Source organism: Astatotilapia calliptera, chromosome 7, assembly GCF_964374335.1.
Source record: "Astatotilapia calliptera chromosome 7, fAstCal68.1, whole genome shotgun sequence".
Classification (NCBI taxonomy): domain Eukaryota; kingdom Metazoa; phylum Chordata; class Actinopteri; order Cichliformes; family Cichlidae; genus Astatotilapia; species Astatotilapia calliptera.
Window position 1 is genome coordinate 8,283,456 of NC_137428.1, and position 22,479 is coordinate 8,305,934.

The 22,479-nt window shown below is 39.6% G+C and overlaps 1 protein-coding gene across 2 annotated transcripts in view; it reads right to left on the reverse strand.

The window, feature by feature from the left end:
• Positions 1 to 1,998: 1,998 nt before the first annotated feature.
• Positions 1,999 to 22,479, reverse strand: part of scai (suppressor of cancer cell invasion) — a 34,135-nt gene continuing 13,654 nt past the window's right edge. For both annotated transcript variants that reach the window (XM_080303421.1, XM_026172737.2), the window contains exons 5-17: positions 20,150 to 20,248; positions 18,972 to 19,068; positions 17,887 to 17,985; positions 17,537 to 17,689; positions 16,730 to 16,831; positions 15,723 to 15,824; positions 14,335 to 14,413; positions 11,964 to 12,063; positions 11,617 to 11,698; positions 9,777 to 9,849; positions 9,285 to 9,458; positions 8,963 to 9,063; positions 1,999 to 8,400 (exon numbers count right to left, since the gene is read on the reverse strand). In XM_080303421.1, coding sequence (XP_080159547.1) covers positions 8,254 to 8,400; positions 8,963 to 9,063; positions 9,285 to 9,458; positions 9,777 to 9,849; positions 11,617 to 11,698; positions 11,964 to 12,063; positions 14,335 to 14,413; positions 15,723 to 15,824; positions 16,730 to 16,831; positions 17,537 to 17,689; positions 17,887 to 17,985; positions 18,972 to 19,068; positions 20,150 to 20,248 — 1,408 coding nt within the window. In that variant the 3' untranslated portion in view covers positions 1,999 to 8,253. The remainder of the gene's footprint in view (positions 8,401 to 8,962; positions 9,064 to 9,284; positions 9,459 to 9,776; positions 9,850 to 11,616; positions 11,699 to 11,963; positions 12,064 to 14,334; positions 14,414 to 15,722; positions 15,825 to 16,729; positions 16,832 to 17,536; positions 17,690 to 17,886; positions 17,986 to 18,971; positions 19,069 to 20,149; positions 20,249 to 22,479) is intronic.

The following is a 22,479-nucleotide window of genomic DNA, read 5'->3' on the forward strand; positions in this document are numbered from 1 at the left end:
ACCAGTGGCACTGACGTCACATCTTATGAAGACTCTAGAGCGGCTCTTCCTCAACCTCCTCCGACCACAGGTACAACATGCCCAGGACCCACTACAGTTTGCATACAAGGCGGGTGTCGGAGTGGAGGATGCCATCCTGTACCTCCTACACAGAGCCCACTCACACCTGGATGGGGGAAAAGGCACGGTCAGGATCCTGTTTCTTGACTTTTCCAGTGCCTTTAATACCATCCGGCCCTGTATGCTTCAGGAAAAACTGAACAGGATGGAGGTGGACCCCTGCCTGGTGGCTTGGATCTCCGACTACCTCACCGACAGACCACAGTACGTCAGGCTGAAGGACATCACGTCTGACACAGTGGTCAGCAGCACAGGAGCACCACAGGGAACTGTGCTGTCCCCTCTTCTCTTCACCCTGTACACCTCTGACTTCTGCTACAACTCTGAATTATGCCATATTCAGAAGTTTGCAGATGACACGGCCATCATGGGGTGTATCTGGGATGATCAGGAAGAGGAGTACAGAAGTCTGGTGAGGAACTTTGTCGCATGGAGTCACACAAACCACCTGCAACTCAACACCTCAAAGACTAAGGAACTGGTTGTGGACTTCGGGAGGTCTAGAGCAGGTCCACTGCCAGTTCAGATAGAGGGGGAGGAGGTGGAGGTGGTCAACAAGTACAAGTACCTCGGGCTGTGGGTGGACAATAAACTGGACTGGTCATGCAACACAGAGCACCTGTATAAAAAAGCCCAAAGCCGACTGTACTTCCTCAGGAGGCTGAGGTCTTTTAACATCTGCAGGAAGCTCCTGAGGATGTTTTACCAGTCAGTGTTGCTGGAGTACTTTTCTATGCTGTGGTGTGCTGGGGGAGCAGCACAGCAAAGAGGGACTCATCCAGGCTGGAGAAACTGATCAGGAAGGCTAGCTCTGTGGTCGGCATGAAGCTGGACACTCTGGTGACAGTGGCAGAGAAAAGGACATTAAAGAAACTGATGGACATTATGGACAATGCTGGGCATCCTCTGCACACGGCCATAAACAACCAGAAGAGTCTGTTCAGTGACAGGTTGCTTCTCCCCAAGACAAGAACTAACAGACTTAAAAACTCCTTTGTCCCACACGCCATCAGACTGTTTAACTCCTCTCTGGAGGGGAGAGGGAGGGGAAACAGGAGGACAAAGGAGGGGGGAACAACTAAGCTGTAGTGCCTCTTCACCTCACTGTGCAATACCTTGTGCAATACTTTTTGTAAATAGTCAACAGTGCAATAGACTCAATACTTGAAATGTGCAATTCACTTGTATTTTTATTTTTTATTCCTATTTATTCTATTTATCCCCTTTGTATATTTTATTTATATTTGTCTCTGTATTTATGTGTGTGTGTGTGTGTGTGTGTGTGTATATATAACAGTTCTGTAACTGTAACTTCGGTCGGTGCTGTGCTTTTTTTGGAAATCGAATTTCCCAGAGGAACCCACCCGAGGGATTAATAAAGTTCTATCTTATCTTATCTTAGAGCTGCAGCTTCTCTCAGTGGCTGGGGGTTAAGTGATCAGGATATGGCCCAAGACTTGTATGTTCCATAACTTTGTAGATGGAAAAATATTCAACTACAGGAATAAGACAAATGAAAAAAAGTGTCTACCACATATGTTTAGATTCTACGTTGTTTGTTATATGTAGAGATGACTTATTCCTTGAGTTAGATCCTTTTTCTGTGCTTGCATGATCCATACGAATAAATAGCAGCCAGTGCCCCAAGAAAATCTTTGAAAGATATTTGAAATCTTTGAACCTTGAAACACATCTGTTGAGTGTATCAGCTAATGGGCTGCTTTTAGATTTAAGGTGCTACTCAGGCACACTAGCCTTTTTTTCCCCACACTACAACACAGCTAAAGGCTTGCTTTACAAACGGGTAAAGCTGATTGTATCACAGAACTCTTTAAACACAAACAACATACAACAATAAAGAAACATACACACATCATCTCTGTTGTGACACAGGACACTCCTTTAATGAAGCCAAATATTGTTTTCATTATTGGCTCCATCACAGAGGGGAAAAAAAGCAACATCTGATACAATAACTGATTTTAATCATTGTTAAGATGGGAACATGAGAATACACCAGTCTTTGGCACCTCCTACTCTAAACAAACATGCTGCTTACAGATAAACATCTGTTCTTTTTTTTTTTTTTTTTTAAAGAAATATTAAAAATACATTTGACATTTTGACACTGATAATCACAAGCATGTGACACGTGGGTATAAAGGACGGGTGCTCCCATCTTTTGGACAATTTTACAAGTAGAAAACAGTAGAAAGGACCCCTGCACATCTGGGGAAGAAATCAGAATTGATCAGTTGGCAGTTATTTGTGACGTGCGTTAGCAGGTTGCTGACGTGGAGTTGGGGCTTTGTGCGTCCATGTCAAAAACAAGTTTATTTCTTGTGCTCTGTTGGATTCTAATACTGCCTAGGCAGATTTCACCCCCATAGCTGGCCTTCAAAAATCACAGCATCTTCTGTGCATTTTCACTTTGATTACTTTGAAATGGACTGAATTGGCATGATTGCAACAAAAATATAAATATATGACCGTGTGAATTCTGGAAAATAAAAGAGTGAAACTTTTCAAAATAAGGCAAATTTATGTCACAAAACGCTGAACATTTGTAGTCCTTGAACACCCAACATGTCAGATAATTATGACAGGAATAGCAACTTGACAGCAGAAGAGGAATAAAAAGTCTTTTGTGGTTTGGACAGAGTTGGATTTCAGGGTTTAGATTTCCATTTTAGTTTACAGTAGTGATATCCTCTGTATAATCCTGCAGATTACACATTCTGATAAATTCATTGGAGTAATGAACAACAACATAACACACAACATATTAAATTTTGTGTCAAATGCAGAAGCAGCGTGTGAAAAAGTAGGCACACTTTAACTGCTTCAAAAGGAATTAAGATGGCAAGCAGCAGCCAGGCACTGCTAATCAAATCCACTTGATTATCTGATCATCAGCAAGTGTGAGCACCTCCATATAAGCTCAGGTTTAGGTAGTTTGCTGCTCCTGAGCATTCAGGTGTGTTAACACAACGCCAAAGAGGAAAGACATCAACAACGATCTTTAATAAGAAAATGTTGCTGCCCATCAACCTGGCAAGTGTTAAATGGCCATTTCCAAACAATCTGTTGTCCACTGTTTGACGGATTATTCACAAGTGGAAAACATTCAAGACATGTGTCAATCTTTCAAACACTGCAACAAACCCAAGAGCTCCATTTCACAACACCAGCACAAACACCTCAGACCAACTGTCAGCACGGTGGTGGAGCGATGATGATTTGGGCACCTTGCGGTCACTGAGTGGAGCATGAACTGCTCTGTATACCAAAATGTTCAAGATTTAAATGTGAAGCCATCTGTCTGACAGTTAAAGCCTGGATGAAATTGGGTCATCAACAGGACATTAACCCTAAACACAGCAGCTAATCTATAACAGAATAACTGAAAAAAGTCAAAGTCCAGACCTCAACCTGACTAAAATGCTGTGATGGGACTTTCTGATTACTTTGAGTTATTGTTGTTAAACGTGGTTCTACGAGTTTCTGAATCATAGGGGGTACTTAGCTTGTAACACACACTGCTTTTACATTTCGACTTGCAGTGTATAATGTGTCATTTGTTTTTGTTCATTGCTAGTAGTATTTAAATCCTCCTAAAAACACCGACCAAAGGATGTAAAGCATGTACTGTGACAGTCTCTCGTTTGCGCAGTGATGTTTCCCACACGAGTCATCTTGGTCATATTATGCCTGTAAAAGTTCCATCCGTCTCACAGAATCCACCTTCTTAGTAATTTGTTTGCACAACTTGCAACATGTTGTTTGCATAATTGTATAATCTGTAAATATTTCATTCTCACAAGCTACCTTATTTAATCAAATTCATACATATCATACAAGATGAGCTTGTTAATATTTTGTTCACAGAAGCTATTTTAGTGATACAATTTTAGTACCTTGTTTACACAACTTGACATTTTATTTAACATAGCTGTTATTTTGCGTGAACTACTGATGGGTTTTTTGTTCTATTGTTTAAAAAAAATTAAAAAAATTAAAAATGTGCAGTGAATTTACCTCGAGAATATTGCACCAAAAAACAGTTTAACAATCTAGTCTTCACATAGCCATTAAATCATGTGACTCACGACCCATTTCCATCATACAGAATGTTATAAACATGTTATCGCACCATGCTTCATACGCTGCTGGGTAGAGTAGTATAAAATTGACTGCAACATGAACCCCCCCCCCCCCCCCCCAAAAAAAAAAAACAAGTTTCAGGAAACATCTGTGAGAGGCAACTTTAAATAATACACACTGTTTGCATCAATGATCCAAGTGCTGCTACATAACAAATGTTGCATTTGTGGTGATGTTTTGAACATGAACAACAGAAACAGAAGTTCCACAAACGGTTAACAGAAGCTCAAAGTTACGTTCTTCGTTTCTTTTATTTATCAGGTTTCGTCGTTATAATTCCGATGAAGGGGCAGCAGCAGTTTGTGTTTGGGGTTATTTTCCAATAGAAAAATGCTAATTTTGTGTCAGCAGGCCAAAGTGTTGAACCTTTTCAGAGATCTTTTGAGCTCTGAGAACTGAATGTACAGTAAGAAGTTATAACAACACAGAAACAAGACTTTTGGAATAGTACCTGACAAATTTGTCAGTATGCAGTGTTTGAGGATTTACTGTGTACCATTGATACAAAGTGTTAGAAAACATCATTGGTATTGCAATCCTCACCAACAGCATTACGTTTGAGCACCACAGAAATCTTTCTCATTCTTTTTCACACATGTAAATGACATGTTATTGCTGCCTACTTAATACAGCCAACTGCTATTAAAAACATGACAAAAGATGAAAAGTTTAAAATCAGTGACCCACGTAACTTTTACTCTTCAAGAGAAAGAAGGTCACCAGTGTGTAGGGCTGGTATGAAGAACAACAACATGAAAGTATTTTTCAATTTCTGGACTAAAGAACAACTAACAAGATCAGAAGAACATTAAATCTCATAAAGTGCAAGCCTACAATATTTTAAATGTCATAACTGTCAATACAGGAAACACATTACGGTAAAAAGAAAAGAAAATGTAGAAACAGCTGACTTCCATAGACAAATGTAACACTGAGAAAACACTCGTCCTCTGCCTCTCTTCACATCCTCGGAAAGCTGGAATGTAACTAGAGAAAAATGGTCAAAGAACAAACTGGCCTCTTTACCATGTTGCTCCTCCTCGCTTTAACTTCATATTTCATTATGGATTACATAGTCTTGCAAAATACTGAACAAACACATCTCTGCGCAACACTATTATACATCATGTGTGCACACTCCAATGGTGGCAATAACAAAAAAATCAACACTAAAAAGTCAAATGTCATTTCAACCAGCTGCTTCTTGCATTGCTGTATCATTCCAACATTTCAACAAGTGCAGTTAAATTTCAGCAGCCACGTGCAGTCACTTTCCCCTGCTGCTGCCAGGAATAAATCGACAGCAGTTCCTGATAAACCTTTGGACCTTTTACATCTGCCCCACTACATTAAAGATATGAGGCATGCATATTAGCCAATGTAATACTGAAAGTTTGAATATAAAGACAATTTTTCTTTTTAGCTAATACCTCTTAGATGTTAGAGGTTTCAATGGAACTGGTTGGTGATGTTATATACTATATATATATATATATACACACACACTTCTATTCACAAATAATCACATAAAAAGACCAAATCAACAATGAATGCATTTCAGTGTGACCAAAAACATCAAACGTTTTCTCTAAAAGACAATTAAATAATCAAACAAAGAAAGCTACCAATAAGTTGGAGGTAAAATTGAGCTAAAATTCCTCCAAGCCTCTGTGAGAGACAGATTGTGAATTGAGAATTAAACATTTAATGGCAAATGGGAGGCGGTTTTCCACTGCAGGAACTCGCAGGCTGGTCTAGTGCAGCATTCTCTTTAGTATTCATTCTGAACTGCTACAGTTTCCAGGATCGCTAACAAACCTACTGCATTAGCAGCCCTTACAACCTACTGGGGACTCACTCACTGGATAAACTCTAAGATTTCAACAACAAAAGCCAAAGTCTATACGTAGCAGTCTAATGCTTTTAAAGCACAAACAAATGTGCAAAATTTGCAACAGACACTAATATAACTGATCGCAGATATGTCAAATTGCTCTTTTTTATACATTTATGTATGCTTTTATGAAGTTTTAGTACTGTGCTATGCAAGTTCTCATATGGATTTGATATTAATGTAGTTTGGACCCCACTAAGATTAGCTTTCCTTTAAGACACAGCTAATAGGGATTCTAATATCCATCTATGGGTCTAGGATTTGAAGGCTGTAGTTTTGGCAGAGATTGCAGGGAAGCTCGACCCTCCAGCGGGTCCTGGGACTGTCATGGTTTTTTCTCCCTGTAGGACGTGCACCTCACCTAGCAGGCATCTAGTCAAATGCTGGAACAACTTAACGTGGTTCCTTTCGATGTGGAGGAGCAGAAGCCGTACTCTGAGGCTCTTCTGACTGACTCATTCGTTGCACATTGCATTGAAGCTGATGCCCGATCACTTAGGTGAGCCTCTAATGTATTTAATACCAGGTCATTTGTCAATCAACAGTATTCTTCATTCTCATTGGTGGTCATTTAAGTCGCTCACCTGGAAGTTGCGTCGCCAGCATGTTTTTAAACCCATAGTCACTAAATACTGTTCACTTTCTGTGGTTTCTCATCGATATGTTGGTAGGAATCACTTCCAGTGTGAATGCGGTTTATCGCCACGAGACACCACAGTTGGTTCAAAGGAAGCTCTGGGCTATAATCTCTAAAGTCACTCCCTGCAGCTTGGGGCCACAGGCAAGGGTAGAAACAAAGCTCATCCAGAAAGCCATAAGTTTTGCTTTTAGGATCCTGATAAATTGGCATTCATAGTCAACTTTTGGGGCAGCCCTGAATTCCTGCGGTGCAAAGTTGCCTGGAACCATCTTTGAGCTTAAAGGAGTGAAAGCCACCAGCCAGTATGGTGACAACAATGACTTAAGGACATAGCGAGAGGAGCACGACTGGTATTTCTTGTGCTTTATAAGAAAGCAGCTAAGAATGTTCTGATTAGGTGGCAGGCCACACGTTAATGCTGTCGTCATGAAGATAACAGGTGCCTAGCCATTTCAGTAATAAAAGTAACGATCTGTGTTATCAGAAAGCACAACAATTTGAACCTCTGACAGGTCACCACCTCTCCCACCTCTCACTAGATTGTCTTCACCAATTGACTAACTAAACTGTACAGGCCCATGCAACACATGCACTACTTCCCTTTACTTTCTCATTCCAAGTCATCTGAACATCTACAATTTCTTTTGTGTGGTGGAGCATCCTCTTTGGAGCACACTAACTGACACACGTCTTTGCCTTTTTTAGCATGCAAGTACAGCACAGTGAAATGGGAAATGAAGCACTATCACGTCACACAAGGCTGAAAAAAAAAGTCTCCGAATTAGTTTGTTAATGATATGAAAGCGACTAACTCACAACATGTGGCGAAACAAAACCTCATGCACCTTTAGCGTGCTGCAAGTTGATACACCAAGCGCTGTTTGGCAAACACAAAACTCCAGCACTAATAATATTTTTGGTGAATAATGTGCTCATATAATAACTATTACATTTCCTGATGCATTTTTAGCTCTACCATGCTTGTCTTTTTTACAGGTGGATCAAAAACCACATGAAAGCTGCCAAGAATGTTTCCTTTCTTTGTTCCTTTACGTTAATAAATGATGAAAAATCTTTTTACAACAAACTACCAAGGCTGTTATCATCTTGATGATAGTGTGCTGTCATGAAAAAAGTTAGAAGCTGATAAACAAGAACTAGTAAGTTGAACAGTAATGTGGAGCGTCTCATTTGTTTTACTCTTATGTTGCTCATATTTACCAGGCAAGCCAATGAGAGTCAAAATGGGGAATTTATGAGAAGAAACTATGTGAACATCTTTCTGTTGCATGACATTAACACTTACATGGAGGACATGAACTTGCATGTTGGGTTTTTTTTTTTTTCATTACCTGTTAAAAAACAAAATGACCATGAGGGCTTTGGCAGTGGAGTCTGTATTTACATATACGCCATACTGCCCTGTGTGAAGATGTTAGTAGGCTTCCAGTGAATCATCCCAAAATAAGCTCTGCACGTCCAGCATGGTCGCCAGCTCCAAAATATGCTTCTGTAGAAGGCTGCTCTCCACTGTGTCCTGTTTGGGGAGCTCTGGATAGGATTCCGGGAAACTCTGAGATTCCTGCAAGCACACAAACATCCAAATTGTGTTTTAGCTACCTGACAAAAATACTTTGGTGGTCACTGAAGGGTTCTCACTCTGAAGTGAGAATCAAAGGTTTAAGCGTTAAGAAGAGCTTCCTTCATTTACGAGAAATTTTAAAAATACATGATTTAAATAGCATTTAAACACAATGAGAAGGTTAAAAAATTATTGTATGCAGGTAAACTATTATAAAATTTAAAAAAATAGCAGTTTATTTTGAAACTCATCTGTTATTCTCATTTATTAATATATTTTTATTGCCCCCATAATAACATAAGTGTTTTTTATTGAGTTACTCGATGGAATAATTAATATTAAAATATTGATTATTAAAATAATCAATAACTGTAAACCTGTAATAATCTGGGGACTTTAGTGGGTTCATTTACTGAGTATTTGCTGACATGACATGACCTCCTGATGATGCATAAATACGACTTACTGCAAGTGCTTAAGAAACACTGGTTTGTGGAAATGCATGGTGCATTGTTGGCATATAAACTTAAACAATGTGGCTCCTTAAGGAAAGCAGACTTACCCGAAAGAGTTTATGCAGTCTCAGTGCAGCGGAGCAGAACACAAAGCGGATCAACAGCAGCCGCAGGAACTCGTCACCAAAGAACTGCAAAAAGGCTTGATCTGCATTAAACAATGTGTAAATAAGTCGATCAACAGAAGACAAATGCATCACAATTTATTTCAGTGCAGCCTTAAATCCACCATAGATTTAAACTTCTCAAGAAAGAGAGAAGTTTATTTTCATGGAGGGACCTACGAAGCTCACCTGATGGTCACAAATACAGTACACATGGGTCGTCACAGTAACCCTTTCATAGTCCATGCTAATCTCCATAACATACCTATGGTCCGCGATCGTGTTAGCATCTGCCCAATGTCACGGTACACTTTGCGAAGGAATTCTTGAGCTCTTTCCCAAAGACCTCGTTGCACACTGTTTAAGCCACACACGGAGGAGAAAGCCAAGAGCGGACTGTAGAGGAACAGAGTGAAGAGACTCCCACGCTGAGACTGATCTAAACAGGTGAAGCAGAGACATTGTAAACTGAAAGGAAATTCGATGCCTGAAAAGCTTCCACTGAAAGCAGCATCTTTACCAAACATAAAAATACTGGTAGATACCAATGACACCCATGTTAAATGTGGATTAATCAGCTGCTACAAACAGTCCAGAATTTACTTTTGTCTAACTAACATTAGACTAAAAGCCTCTTTCTCTTTCAACCAAAACACTCAGACAGCGGAGCCACAGAGAGGAAGTTAGGCAAACAGACGAAGATGGAGTTCGTTTAGGTCTTCTGGTTAAAGGAGTGTGGTTCTGCAGTGACACCCACCTTGTACACTCTTGGGATATACCGTAGGTGATAGTAGGCACACCAGGGGCTGGCCAAATAGATTTGTAAAATTCTAATACAACAAAGACAGAAACAAGCATTTTAATTATGGAAATATACTTACAAACAACAGTGGCACGTTTGATATATCTGCTGTGGACATTAGTGACATTTTTATCTTGAAGATAGATTGAGGGACATCCATACAAAAGCTGAACGTCTGACACAAACTTGTGCTGTGTGATGTGAACAGAGGTGAGCATCTGCTCAATTCATAAATATTTCGACTTTGGCAAAAAATTAGCTTCACATTTGGTCAGGAAACCCATGAGCAGATTCTCTCATACACCTTCATTCTCAGCATCCCTCTCTCCCCTTTAACAGTAATATCCCCTACATTTTAATTCCCTACTCTTACCTCGACCCCCCTCGTCTAAAACTAAGAAACGCTGAAATATTAATTTAAATTTATGTATTTAAATCTACGTAAGATGAGACAAGATGTTCATTACTAAAATGTAACAAATGAATAACTAAAAAACTATTCAAATGTGATTAAAGTGTGGCACATTGAGCTATGCTTTATGAATGATGCACGCACCATGACAACCACTTCAATAACAGTTCAAATCTAAAATAACAAAACAACAAGTTATGCAGCCATTTTTTTTCCCGCTTATCTGAAGTCGGCTCGTGGAGGGAGGAGCAGAGAAGTCCTGCCTCCACGATCCGCCACCTCCTCCAACTTATCCTGGGAAACATTGAGCCATCTCTCCAAGTGTGTCCCAGGTATACACTGGGGCCTCCTCCTAGTAGGACGTGCCCGTCTGAACACCTTGTCAAGGAGGCGACAGCTTTAGCCGTCACCCTATCGCTAAGAGAGAGGCCATCGACCTTTTGGAGCACCAATTAAAATGTAACAATTAGATTAAACCACTAGTAACTCTGGTACTGACTAGTGACAACAGTGTTGATTAGTCTGCTAGGACACAATATGTGCACATCCCTGGAAACTCATGAATATTCGCCCCTAACATTCTACAAAAGGAATACAATTTATAAAGGTTGAAAATTACCATAAATTATTTTCTCTTGCCGTCTTGGTCCAACTGCTCTCACTTTCCCCCCCATCTCTACATAAAAGTCAAGTTTAATCCTACAGCTACATATGGCCTCAACCTGCATCAATAAGGTTGCCCTACATTTTAGAGTCTTGCATTAGGAGAATACACAGTCTATGAGAGAATTCCAGCTGAGGTGTCTTTATATTGCACCACAAAGCAACTTTTTTGCCAAAGAACCGGAGAATTACTGATCTTTTCATATTGGACAACACAAGCTTTTGTCAATTCACCTCTTTCCAAAAGACTGTGGATGTAAACTTCACGTTGCATTTTGTTTGAACACACTAGTAGTGATGCAATGTGGCGGTATCCACACAGATAAAACTATTCTCAACTTTGAGGCGAGTACTTGTTACTAATGGAGTGAAGAAAACTATTAATTGACATAAGATAGGGTGTTTGTTCATGCAATTTATGAAGGAGGCATGAGAAAGACCTAACAAACATTTTCAGTTACAGGTTTCAAGTTGGCCCTGTCATCATAACTTGCACATCCCCTGAATTAGAGGATCTCCCATGCAACCATATGTCCACTAGTGTTCAGCTGCCAACTACAAGGTGATGCGTAGTGAGCGAATTTCTTTTTATGCTGATTGGGCTTAAGTTGTGTTGTGAGGTGAGAAAAGATTCCCTCATCACATTTTTCCCTCCATTTGCCCATCAACAATTCCTCACCATTTAAACGTCTCTGAAATGGAAGGTCTTCACCTACATACCTTGTAGGCCGTGCTGTTTGAAGAATCCACAATGACAAAAAGAGGCTTCCGGGTGAAAGGGAATAAGTCTCCTGGATGAAGGCTGCAATATGCCAAGCAAATGTAACTCAGCAAACCCTCAGTGAGGTTCTGCACTTTTCAAGTAACATAGATAGATTCTTAGTAAGCTCTGTCACACATTATGACTTATGTAAACATATTTAGAGTCAGGCTTTCAGCACGAAAGCCCGAAAGTCATTTACTTATTAGTAAAAGTAATAGGTAAAATCACTTCCTCTGATTTTGGTTTAGATGCTGTCAACTGAATAAACAAAGCAAAGTTAGAAGTATTGCTAGGAAATTCTCACCAATGCATTTCCTTCTGGGCCTGATTCCTCTTCTGCACCGTCTCTCCATTCACCACATCTCGATTTGTATTCGTGAGAACTCCTCCAAAATCATATGGTCCTGTGGGAAAGGGTTAGACGCTTCTTTGGTGTAACTTGAAAAGACTGTATCGGTCATAAATATGCATTGGTAATGCTTGGTAGAAGCCACTGTCCACAACATCTTCAACCACCTGAGGTACAAATTCAACAGCATTCCAAGAGAGGCTAAGTATACTGAGTCTGAACGGACCTTGTTCTGCATTAGGGATGAGACTTGAGAACCGGTTTCCAGTAGTTCAATTTCTTTTAATTGTTAGTGTGCTTGCCTATTGATCCTGCTTAACGGTTTCATTTGCACTTGCTGTAAACAGCTGATTTCAGTTGTATATTGTTAAATGGTAATTATAAGACAATGCATTTCAGGTCATTTTAAAGTGAAATGCAAAAGTAATGTAACGAGTAGTGTAACAAATTACTTTCTCCTGGGAGTAATTAAGTAATGCACAATTTTACTTTTAATTGTAATAAACTTTAAATAATGACTCCCAACCCCAATCATAACAGAGGGGAAATACCTATATGTCTTTGATATACTGCTGAGCAATGGAGGTGACTCTCAGAACTGAGCCAATGGGGACTCAATGAGAATTGATAAGGAACCGAATAGTTAAATGAAGTTGAAAACGGAATCAGCTAAATTCTTATCAATTCCCATCCATATTCTAGATCCCCTTTGATGTGGCGGCAAAGTGATTGGTGCCTGGTGTGGTGGTAATCCATGAAGGGAGCCATCAAGCTGAAAAAGGAGTCCTGTTGGGCTTGATTAGCCTGTAACACATTGGAGGCAGTTGATGTCAGCAGGCCAAGCAGAACAAACTGTGGTGTGGGAGCGGTGAAGCCATGGAAAAAGATTTTTGGATGGACAAACCGTGAGGCGACTCAGGAGGGAACTATAGGGGCATCGTACTCCTCAGCCTTCCTGGGAAGGTCTATGCCAAAGGAAAGGAGAGTTTGTCCGTTAATTGAACCCAAGATTCAGGAGGAACAATGCGAGTTTTGTTCTGTGTCTGGGAACACTGAACCAGGACGTTATCCTCTCGAGGATATTCGAGTGTCTGTGGGAGTTTGCACAGCCAGTCTCCATGTGTTTTTTGGACTTGGAGAAGGCATTTGACTATAACCCTATGGTACCCTATAGGGGGTGCTGTGTGAGTCAGGGTGTTCAGCCCATTGTTATGAGGAATCCAGTCCCTTGGTCTGTATTGCCGGCAATAAGTTTGACTTGTTTCTATTGGGTGCTGGACTCTCTCAGGGCTGCCCTTTGTCACGATTCTGTTCAGACTTTTTATGGGCAGAATATTGAGGTGTGGCCAAGTGGTGAAAGGCTTCCAGCTTGGTGACCTCAGAATTTCAGCTATGCTTTTTGTGCACGATGTGTTCACAATTGAGGAAAGAGGGGAGCAGGAGATCGACAGACAGATTGGAGCCGCAGCTGCAGTGATGCAGACATTATACCGGTACATGATGAAGAGAGAGGTGGACATGAAAGAGAAGCTGCGGATTTACCAGTTAATGAAGCCAAAGCTGAACCATGGACACAAGCAAAAGAACGAGATTGGGAGTAGAATCAGGGGAAATTAGCTTTCTCCAAAAGGTGGCTGGAGTCTCCATAGGTGAGGAGTTCAGCCATCTGAGAGAGACTCAGATTAGAGCTGCTACTCCCCGAAAAGAGCCAGTTGAAGTGGCTCGGCTATCTGACAAGGACGCCTCCTGGATGCCTTATGGTTAAAGTGTTCTGCGTATGTCCTACTCGGAGAATGCCCTGGGGTAGAACCAGTAGGACACACTGGAGAGATTATACATCTCGGCGGGTCTAGGAAACCCCGAATAAATTGCAGGTGGTGGCTGGGGAGAAAAGAATCTGGGCTTCTCTGCTCACACTGCTGCCCCTGCGACCCAGCCCCCGATAAGCAGAAGAAAATGGAAGGCAGGACACGAGTGCTGCAAACATGCCTACTATAACAAAAAACTCTTGAAATGGCAGTGTTGCATTTGCTGTTGTCTCTAATTTATTGTTATTAGTTACATCCATGACTTTGCTTGAATGTTTTTTAAAAACTTTACATCAGATAAAACCTGGAAGCCTGTCTCACGAACCAGACATTTTTGACTTTTTCAAGACATTTCATCAGATTTCTTTCACGTATTTTCACTTTTACTTCCTACCACAAACATGTGCTAACAGCTGTAATGACATTACTGATCTCCACTCCGAATCGGTCTATTATCGTATTCAGAAATTCCATGAAATTACAGACAAAAAAAACAAAACAAAAAAAGAAAAACATACCCTCATAATCTGAATGCCCAGTAGGGAAGACTCCAGTAGCTGACAGGTAGATGAGCAGAACACTGTTAGCAGGTAGCTCCTGGAAATAAAAGTGGTAAGATAAAAAAATTAAGTCACAAATTCAAGTATTTCATTTTACTATAACTACTAATCTTAAATAATTTACAGCGCATGATAACCGAAAAACTCCATTCAATTCAGTTGAAATTATATAGCGCCAATTCACAACCACGTCTGTCTGAGTATGATAATACAAGCTTGGCACACCCATTTTTAGACAGTTTCTCCCATTCTTCTTTGTAGAACCTTTCGAGCTCAGGTTGGACAGGAAGGGTTGGGGCAAAGACATTTTCAGATCTTTTCAGAGACGTTCAATCGGGTTCAGGTCTAGGCTCTGGCTGGGCCGTGACTCCTTTGTTATCGTGACTGTGCGTAGGGTCGCTGTCCTGTTGGAAGATGAGACTTCACCCCAGACCAGGGTCCAGAGTGCTCTAGAGCACATTACCATCTAAGATATCTATGTACATTGCTACAATCATCTTGCCTTCAAGTCAGACTAGTCTCCCAGTTGCTGGTGCCAAAAACATCCCCGTACCATGATGCTGCCACAACCATGATTCTCTACAGGTATGGTAATGACCAAGTGCTGAACAGTACCTGGTTTCCTCCAGACATGATACTCAGGCCAAAGAGTTCAATCTTTGCTTCATCAGAACAGAAAATATTGTATCTCATGGCCTAAAAGGCACCTGAAGGACTCCAGGTGGGTTGTCATGTGCCTTTTCTGAGGAAAGGCTTCCATCCAGCCACGTTACCACACAGGCCTTAATAGTTGAGTGCTGCAGAAATGATTGTGCTTCTGCAAGGTTATTCTCTCTCCACAGAGCAATGTTGGAGCTCTGTCAGAGTGAGCATAGGGTTCTTGGTCACCTCCTCAACTAAGGTTCTTCTACCCCGAATGCCAGGAAGCCACAATTAGGAAGAGTTCAGGTGGTTCCAAACTTTTTCTATTTGTGAGTGATAGAGGCCACTTTGCTCATTGGGACGTTCAATGCTGCAGATATTTTTCTGCACTTTCTCAGATCTGTACCTCGATACCATCCTAACTCAGAGGTCTACAAATGATTCCTCACACTCCATGGATTTGTTTGGGCTCTGACATCAATCATGCCCAATCCAATCCCACCGATTTACCTGATTTACTGACTTGAGTGGATATATATATGTTCCCTTTATGAGCTTAACTTGAAAACAATGCCCAGATAGCAGTGGAAAGAAGTGAGGATATAAATATTAACAATGCAAATAATGTAAATATATAATACATCTTGGAGATAAAAATCTCAACTTATTGAATATTTATTGAGGAAACCTGCGATCATACTGACCTTAAAAGAGGCAGACAAGAAAGTAAAAAGCTGGCTGAAGGTTGGCTTATACAGCAAATACTTGTGAGGGTTTTCTCTCTTCGCTGGCTTTTCGTTGGGTTCCTGTGGAGAAACATCACACAAAACATTGCATGTGTAAAGAAAAGATTGTAAAACCTTATGTAAATGCAAGTGAAATCAAAAGGCTTCTAGGCCCGGGGCTGAGGCACACTGCTGTGTGTACAGGTGTATTATGTGGTTTTATGATCCCTATACATTATAAATGTATAAGCCATTTGTGCATTTATACATGTGGTACAGTAATAGTATCTTCATTAACAGACAAGCAGATTGGGATTGGACAGTAAATGTGTTCTTGTGCAAATCTATACAGTTTATACAGAGGAACAGTTTGTGCTGTGGATAAATCCTATCAGAGACTCACGCGATGGACATGCGTCAACCAGCATGCAGCCTGTTTCAGTTGCTCCTGTATTTTTAATCCATACTTTAAACTTTTTCCTTACTTTCTTTGTCTTTTACTTATTATTGTAGCATGTTAGTTTGCTTTCAATAGTTTTCTCTCAAACATGTGGGTTGAGAAAGTTTTTCTTCTCCTTGTTGCCGCAGAACTATTACTTTCATTGAGGAATGGGATTGCGGCATGGCAGTTACACACCACACGCTCTGTGGCTGAAATGGATGCAGAGGTGGGGGACAGAAGAGCACGAGGGAGACCGTAATACAGTGGAGGCTTCAAGCAATGAAGAGCTTTAAGCTGAGTCTCCCATGTAGTATAATGGGGAATGTTAGGTCGCTAGCAAACAAGCTGCATGAGCCAACAGCACTTGCCTGGAGTCAGAGAAGCCTGATGTGCTTCACTGAGTCATGGATTAACCAGGATATTCCAGATGACAATGCATCTGTGGAAGGCTTCAATACTGTTTGGGCCAACATGGACAAGTGGTAAAGCAGGAAGGAGGGGGGCTTGCCCATTATTACCACTACACGATGTGCCTGACACTCACCATCGTTCCTTGCTTGGAGGTCTGTGTGGCCAGGTTTACTGGTTCCCTCTCCAAAGCTTGAAGCATGCGGAACATATCTATGGTTAACTCACTGAACTTCACCTAAAATAAATGACAAAACAATATTAATATATCAAGTTACTGTTTCAGCCTTCATTGTGGTTTGAAAAATTATTCAAAGTCACACACAAACACAATTGTTTGCCATACACAGAAAAATGAGAGCCCTCAAAGATAAATCAGTGCTGCAGTTATAATGAAAATGAAACAAAAACAACTACTGGTTATATTGTAATCTTCTCCTACAAAGTTTGACAAATATTTTAGTTTTTTGGGTCATAACAGCCAGGAGTGAGCAGTGCAAATACTATCAGCACTTCAGAAACTGAATGTTAGTGTAAACTGCACAGAAAGCAGAAAAAGATCAGATCAGAGGCCCAGAGAGAGGACGTATATGAAATAATAAAATAATCCATCCATCCATATTACTTGAGAGTCAATGTCTCAAGTTTTCTCTGAAAAGAGGTCCAACAATTGTGGAAATAGAAATATATTGCTTTTCTAGTCTTAGTACCCAGTTAAGGCACTTTAGATTACAAATAACATTTAACTAGAACATGCATGCAGTATCCAAAGGAAACCACAAAGGTACATTGAGGAACATGCAACTTCTACATCGAAAGACCCCAGCCAGGTTTCAAGCCTTCTTGCTGTGAGGCAACAGTGCCGATCATTGCACCACCATGCTGCTCATGCTGATGTGTGTTAAGTTTGAGAAACCATGAATCAGATTTAGTGGGTTAGAACCTGGTTGTTACTGTTGCCGATGATTAGTGCGTCAGCAAGGATGAGCTGCCCAACCACCATGCCTTGTTCCAGTGGAGGCACACTTCCCTCCTGCAGCCGATTGCTGATGGTGACGACAGAATTGTTGTCGTTCAGAACTACCACAGGATCTGCCTGTTACAGACAAACAATTGAAGAAGAGCAGTTGAAGAAATAGTGCGGATCCAGTATATCACCCAGCAGGCAAGAGGAAGAACAGAGACTTCTCTGTTTACCTGTATGTGCACAAACATGACAATTATAATATAATGAATAAATTACTAACATAATGAAATAACATCAAACAGTATTAGGCTTGGATGGTTATTTACCTCTATAAAAGCTGCCACTTCCTGCAGAACCAGGTTCCACTCCAACTGGTCCTCTGTGTTGAAACGCTGTGTGTAGTCTTCAATTTCCTCAGATAACTCCTGCAGATGGCAGATAGGCAGGAAGAGCAATAAGAGGTGTCATGAAAAAAAACGAACAGTTTTGAATTTTTACACAATCATAAAAGTAAATCGTGAACAAAATTCATGAAGTAGACTACCTCATTCACATTTACAGGGAGAAAAAACCCAAAATATTAGCACAGTTCAATACAATATCTGCAGCTCCTTAGATCTAGAAAATATTCTAACGTTAAAAAAAAAAGAGAGAACCTAAAAGAGAGATTTGCAAAACCTGTTAATGGTACCTCAACATGTACAAAGTGTTGATCTTTGACAACACGAGCAACATACCCAATAATGATAACATACTTTCTATTACAAATTAAGAAAATACACTTCTCAGCAAAAACAATAAAACCACTGACAGGTGAATGGATTTACATTGATTGCTGTGTTTTGACTTGTTTAATTGAGAAAGATAAGGCTTAACATAAGAAAACTTGGCTTATGGTATTCATGTAGATACTACTCCGACTTGCACAACCTACCTAAACATTTTGAAGACCATGCACAACCCTCTTGATGCGAGTGGCCTCATTACTAACTACTAAGCTATTAGTCCAAAACCAAGACACTTACCTTTTCCTCCTCACCCAATTCAGCTTAATATTAAGGGGGATTTTTTTTAAGCATTATAATACAGCATCTTCAACTTTGAAGGTATTGAGTGGACTGTAGACAGGTACTACACTTGGCAAATTATAGTTTCGACTATTACAAAATGGTTTTCCCTTATAGGTACACTTTGACTGTTTCTTCCTTTATTTAGCTGTTTTTGGCCCCTTTTTTTACTCTATAACATGCCTTTCGTTCTAGTATTAGTAGTCGATATACACATTAATACAAAGTTATCACTTTGTAATTATAGTCATGTGAATGTACCTCATTATTAAAACTGTTACCTAATGACTGAAACCCTGCATACCAAGCTGTAATATAAAGTACTAACAATATGGCTTCCATACCTTCACCAAAACTTTGACAAGGTCCATCTTGTTTAAAAGTAAACAGACGACTATGTAGCGAGCATAATAACGAAGCTTCTTCACTACTAATTCAGGCCTGATGAAAGACAAGAAAAGACAATATGAGCGGGCAAACACAAACAAATCAACATAAAGCACTATCACAGTTGAAGCAGTGTTTATTAAATTGACTGGAGCCACCAAATGGTTCACCCTGTGTTTCTTAAGACTCCAATAAACATTTTTGTCTTTTCAACAAATATTTGATGTAAATATCTACACTCTGGGAGTGTGAAAAGAGAAATTTTGCTCATTTTTGGGAAAAAAAGACATCAGATCGTGCACACTCACATAAAAAGGCGAGTTTCACACATAATATGACTCTTACACACTTAAATGATCCCCAAGAGTGCAGTCCAGTCCGCTCAGACACATTATCAAATAATGATTAAATGGAGATAAAAATCTATAAAGAATGTTATACACTTAAAAATGTAACAGTACAAGAACAAATAGCACAAGAGCTTAATGCTGCAGAAATTCATTAATCTTGGGATTTAGCATAACGAGCAAAAAATTAGACATTTTAATTCCAGTTAATTATTTCAACGCTGAGGGAAATCTTGGTGCTGCTGTTTATATCAAATGTGATAGCTGCACGTTAGAGCTCTGAAAGCTTAAACTGGATCATTTTAAACATTCTAGGTTACTAGTAGCTGCAGTTCCAACTGTGTAAAAGAGACTTGGCAGCAGATTATAATAAATTATAACATTTATATATTTACAGCTGGGCAACAACTTGCACATTTGAGACATGTTTGCCCAGCGGGGAACCTAAATTGCGCTTAAAACATGGTGCAAATAAAAAAAAATCAGTGAAATGTGGAGGTTCCAGACGACTAAACTGAAACATAACCTACTCCTAGTAGGTTATGCCTGGAGCATAAGTCACCATGGTGACCCAGCCAGGTAATAAGAAAGCCACTTTCACACATAGTTGACAAAGTAGTACACCCCTCTGAATCAGCAATCATACTAACTTCATTGGGAGTTTTTTCGTAGTATGATCTCATTTCTTAATAAGGTAAATTTAAACAGGCTTATTATACATAACGTTTAAAGACATCTTACAAAAACTGCAACTTACACTACTTTAACAAAAAATATCTGGAGCTTACCTGTCCTCTTTGTTGACCTGAAAGTAGTAGGAGCGCTGACGAATGGCTGAGTAGAATGAAAAGGCCTCATTCAGGTAACTTGTTTCTGAGGTACGAAGGCTGTCAACAAAGAGGAATACATATTTCAAATTTGCATCTTTTTAAACAAATCTGCAAGTGGTGATTGATAAATTGAACGAATGCAGCAGCATTCATTTGCTTTTCTGTGTTTAGTTTTGACACCAGGGACAATGAGCTGAGCTGTTTGTGGCTACCTGAGAGCTCTCAAAGTTTCATAACATACCAGATCTAACATGTATTCACTGTTTTACTTCAATGATAAAACAAACAAACAAACAAAAAAACATAAAGATGTGAAAACTGGACTAATGTGATCTCTTTTCTATCGTCTTACAGTAGAGCTGTCTAGAGATTCTTTGCTCTAAACCTTTTCTAGTTGGAATTTCCACAAACCACTGATTTCTGTTTTTCCCCTAATTTTTAATTTGGATTACATTCTCTAAAGCACTTCCTGAGTTCTGTGTTTGAACAGCTCTACATAAATAAACATTGCTTGCTTGCAGTTAAGTAATGCAATATTTAAAGTTATAATGACTAGAATACTCAAAGTAGTAACAAGAAGTGGATAAATATGGGCACTTCCATTGTGGTGACAGACTAGCTTTTTCAGATGTAGTTGCCACTGAATTAAATTATCATTATTATTTTTTTAAGGAGTGCATTTAAGGAGTTTTGTGGGCTGTAAAAACAGTGTTTGGACGTTTCCTGCTTATGCAGAAGTGGCTAATTTCATCATGCCCGACACTTTGCCAGTTCTTTTTTTTTCCCTTAACGGTTGCTGGAAAAAACCTTCTAGGTGCAGTAGGGATGGGAAAGATTTCAGTTTGTGTGCAGGAGGAGTAAAATAGTGGTGCAGGCTGCGGCGTGTATAAGGACATAATTTTTTGTTTTTATTGCACAAAAAGAAAATTGCGCGATGGTAAAGTGGAGACTGCATCCAATTAGGGCTGCTCGATTATGGCAAAAATGATAATCACGATTATTTTCACTGAAATTGAGATCACGATTATTTGACGATATTTATTTAACCCTTTAAGACCTACTATAGAACCAAGTCCACCAGAGCTTATATTATTTTTATTAATTTTTTTTTTACATGCTGTAGTGCCATTTGTGGGAGCATTTCAAGTTGCTATACATCAATACAACTGTTATAGCCCATATTTTAATAATATGTATGCATTAAGTCCATAGTAATTACATAAAATTCAAAAAAGTGCAATAAACTACAAAAAAAATTTGAAAATCGCTTTTGTTTTGTTTACATATATTTCTACTTGGAGAAGTTTAAGAGGTTTATCCCTCAAAACTTTAAATACAATAAAGTTGCAAAAAATAGTTTACAACAACAGGAAATTTATTTTGAGTGTCTTCATAGTTTTATTTTGGAGATACAGCAATTTTTATATACTGCAGGAAAAACAAAAAACAATCCTATGATGCAAATTTGCAAAGAAAACAGCATGTGCATCATTTCACTGTGGGAAGTGTTACGAACAGCTGATAGGAACGGCGAAGCGTGTTTCTGGAATATTATGTTTTTTGTTCATGCAAGCGCTTTTTATGCAATTTTTGCAAAGCTATATGTGGAACGAAACCGTGACCGAGGACAAGCTGATGGCATCAGATGTAAGTACAACTCCTCCGGTTTCATATGCAAAACAAATTATTGCGCTAGCTTACACGGTTCAGATTCTACAGGGATTTAAAAATAGTTACGCAAAACGGAGCGTGCTGCTCTGACCGGCTTTAAAGGGTTAACAATGACTTTAAAAAAAATAATATAAAATAGTGTGCAACACCACTGAAGTTTTTTTTTTTTTTAACTCTTTTCAACCAACGGCAGTCACTCTCCAAATAACTTCTGCTTAGCTTTCCGAGCTTCCCTCGGGTCCTCTTAATCAGCGGTCTCCAACCTTTTTTGCGCCACGGACCGGTTTATGCCCGACAATATTTTCACGGACCGGCCTTCAAGGTGTCGCGGATAAATGAGGGAGGGGCTAATAATCGGCTCGGTCATTTTTAATGATCGTTGAAAGCCCAGATCGTAATCGTGATTAAAATTCGATTAATTGAGCAGCCCTACATCCAATACAGTAACATCTGCATTGTGCTGCTAACAAAACTTCAGATCTTTGCAAGCGCCTGCACAGACAGCATGCTATCGCTAAGCCAGCCAAGAACAATAATTCTATGTTGGTGTTTGATATTTTAGTGTACTGTCGTTTTCTCAAAGAATGTACGTGATGCTGAAATAAAATCAGTGGCAA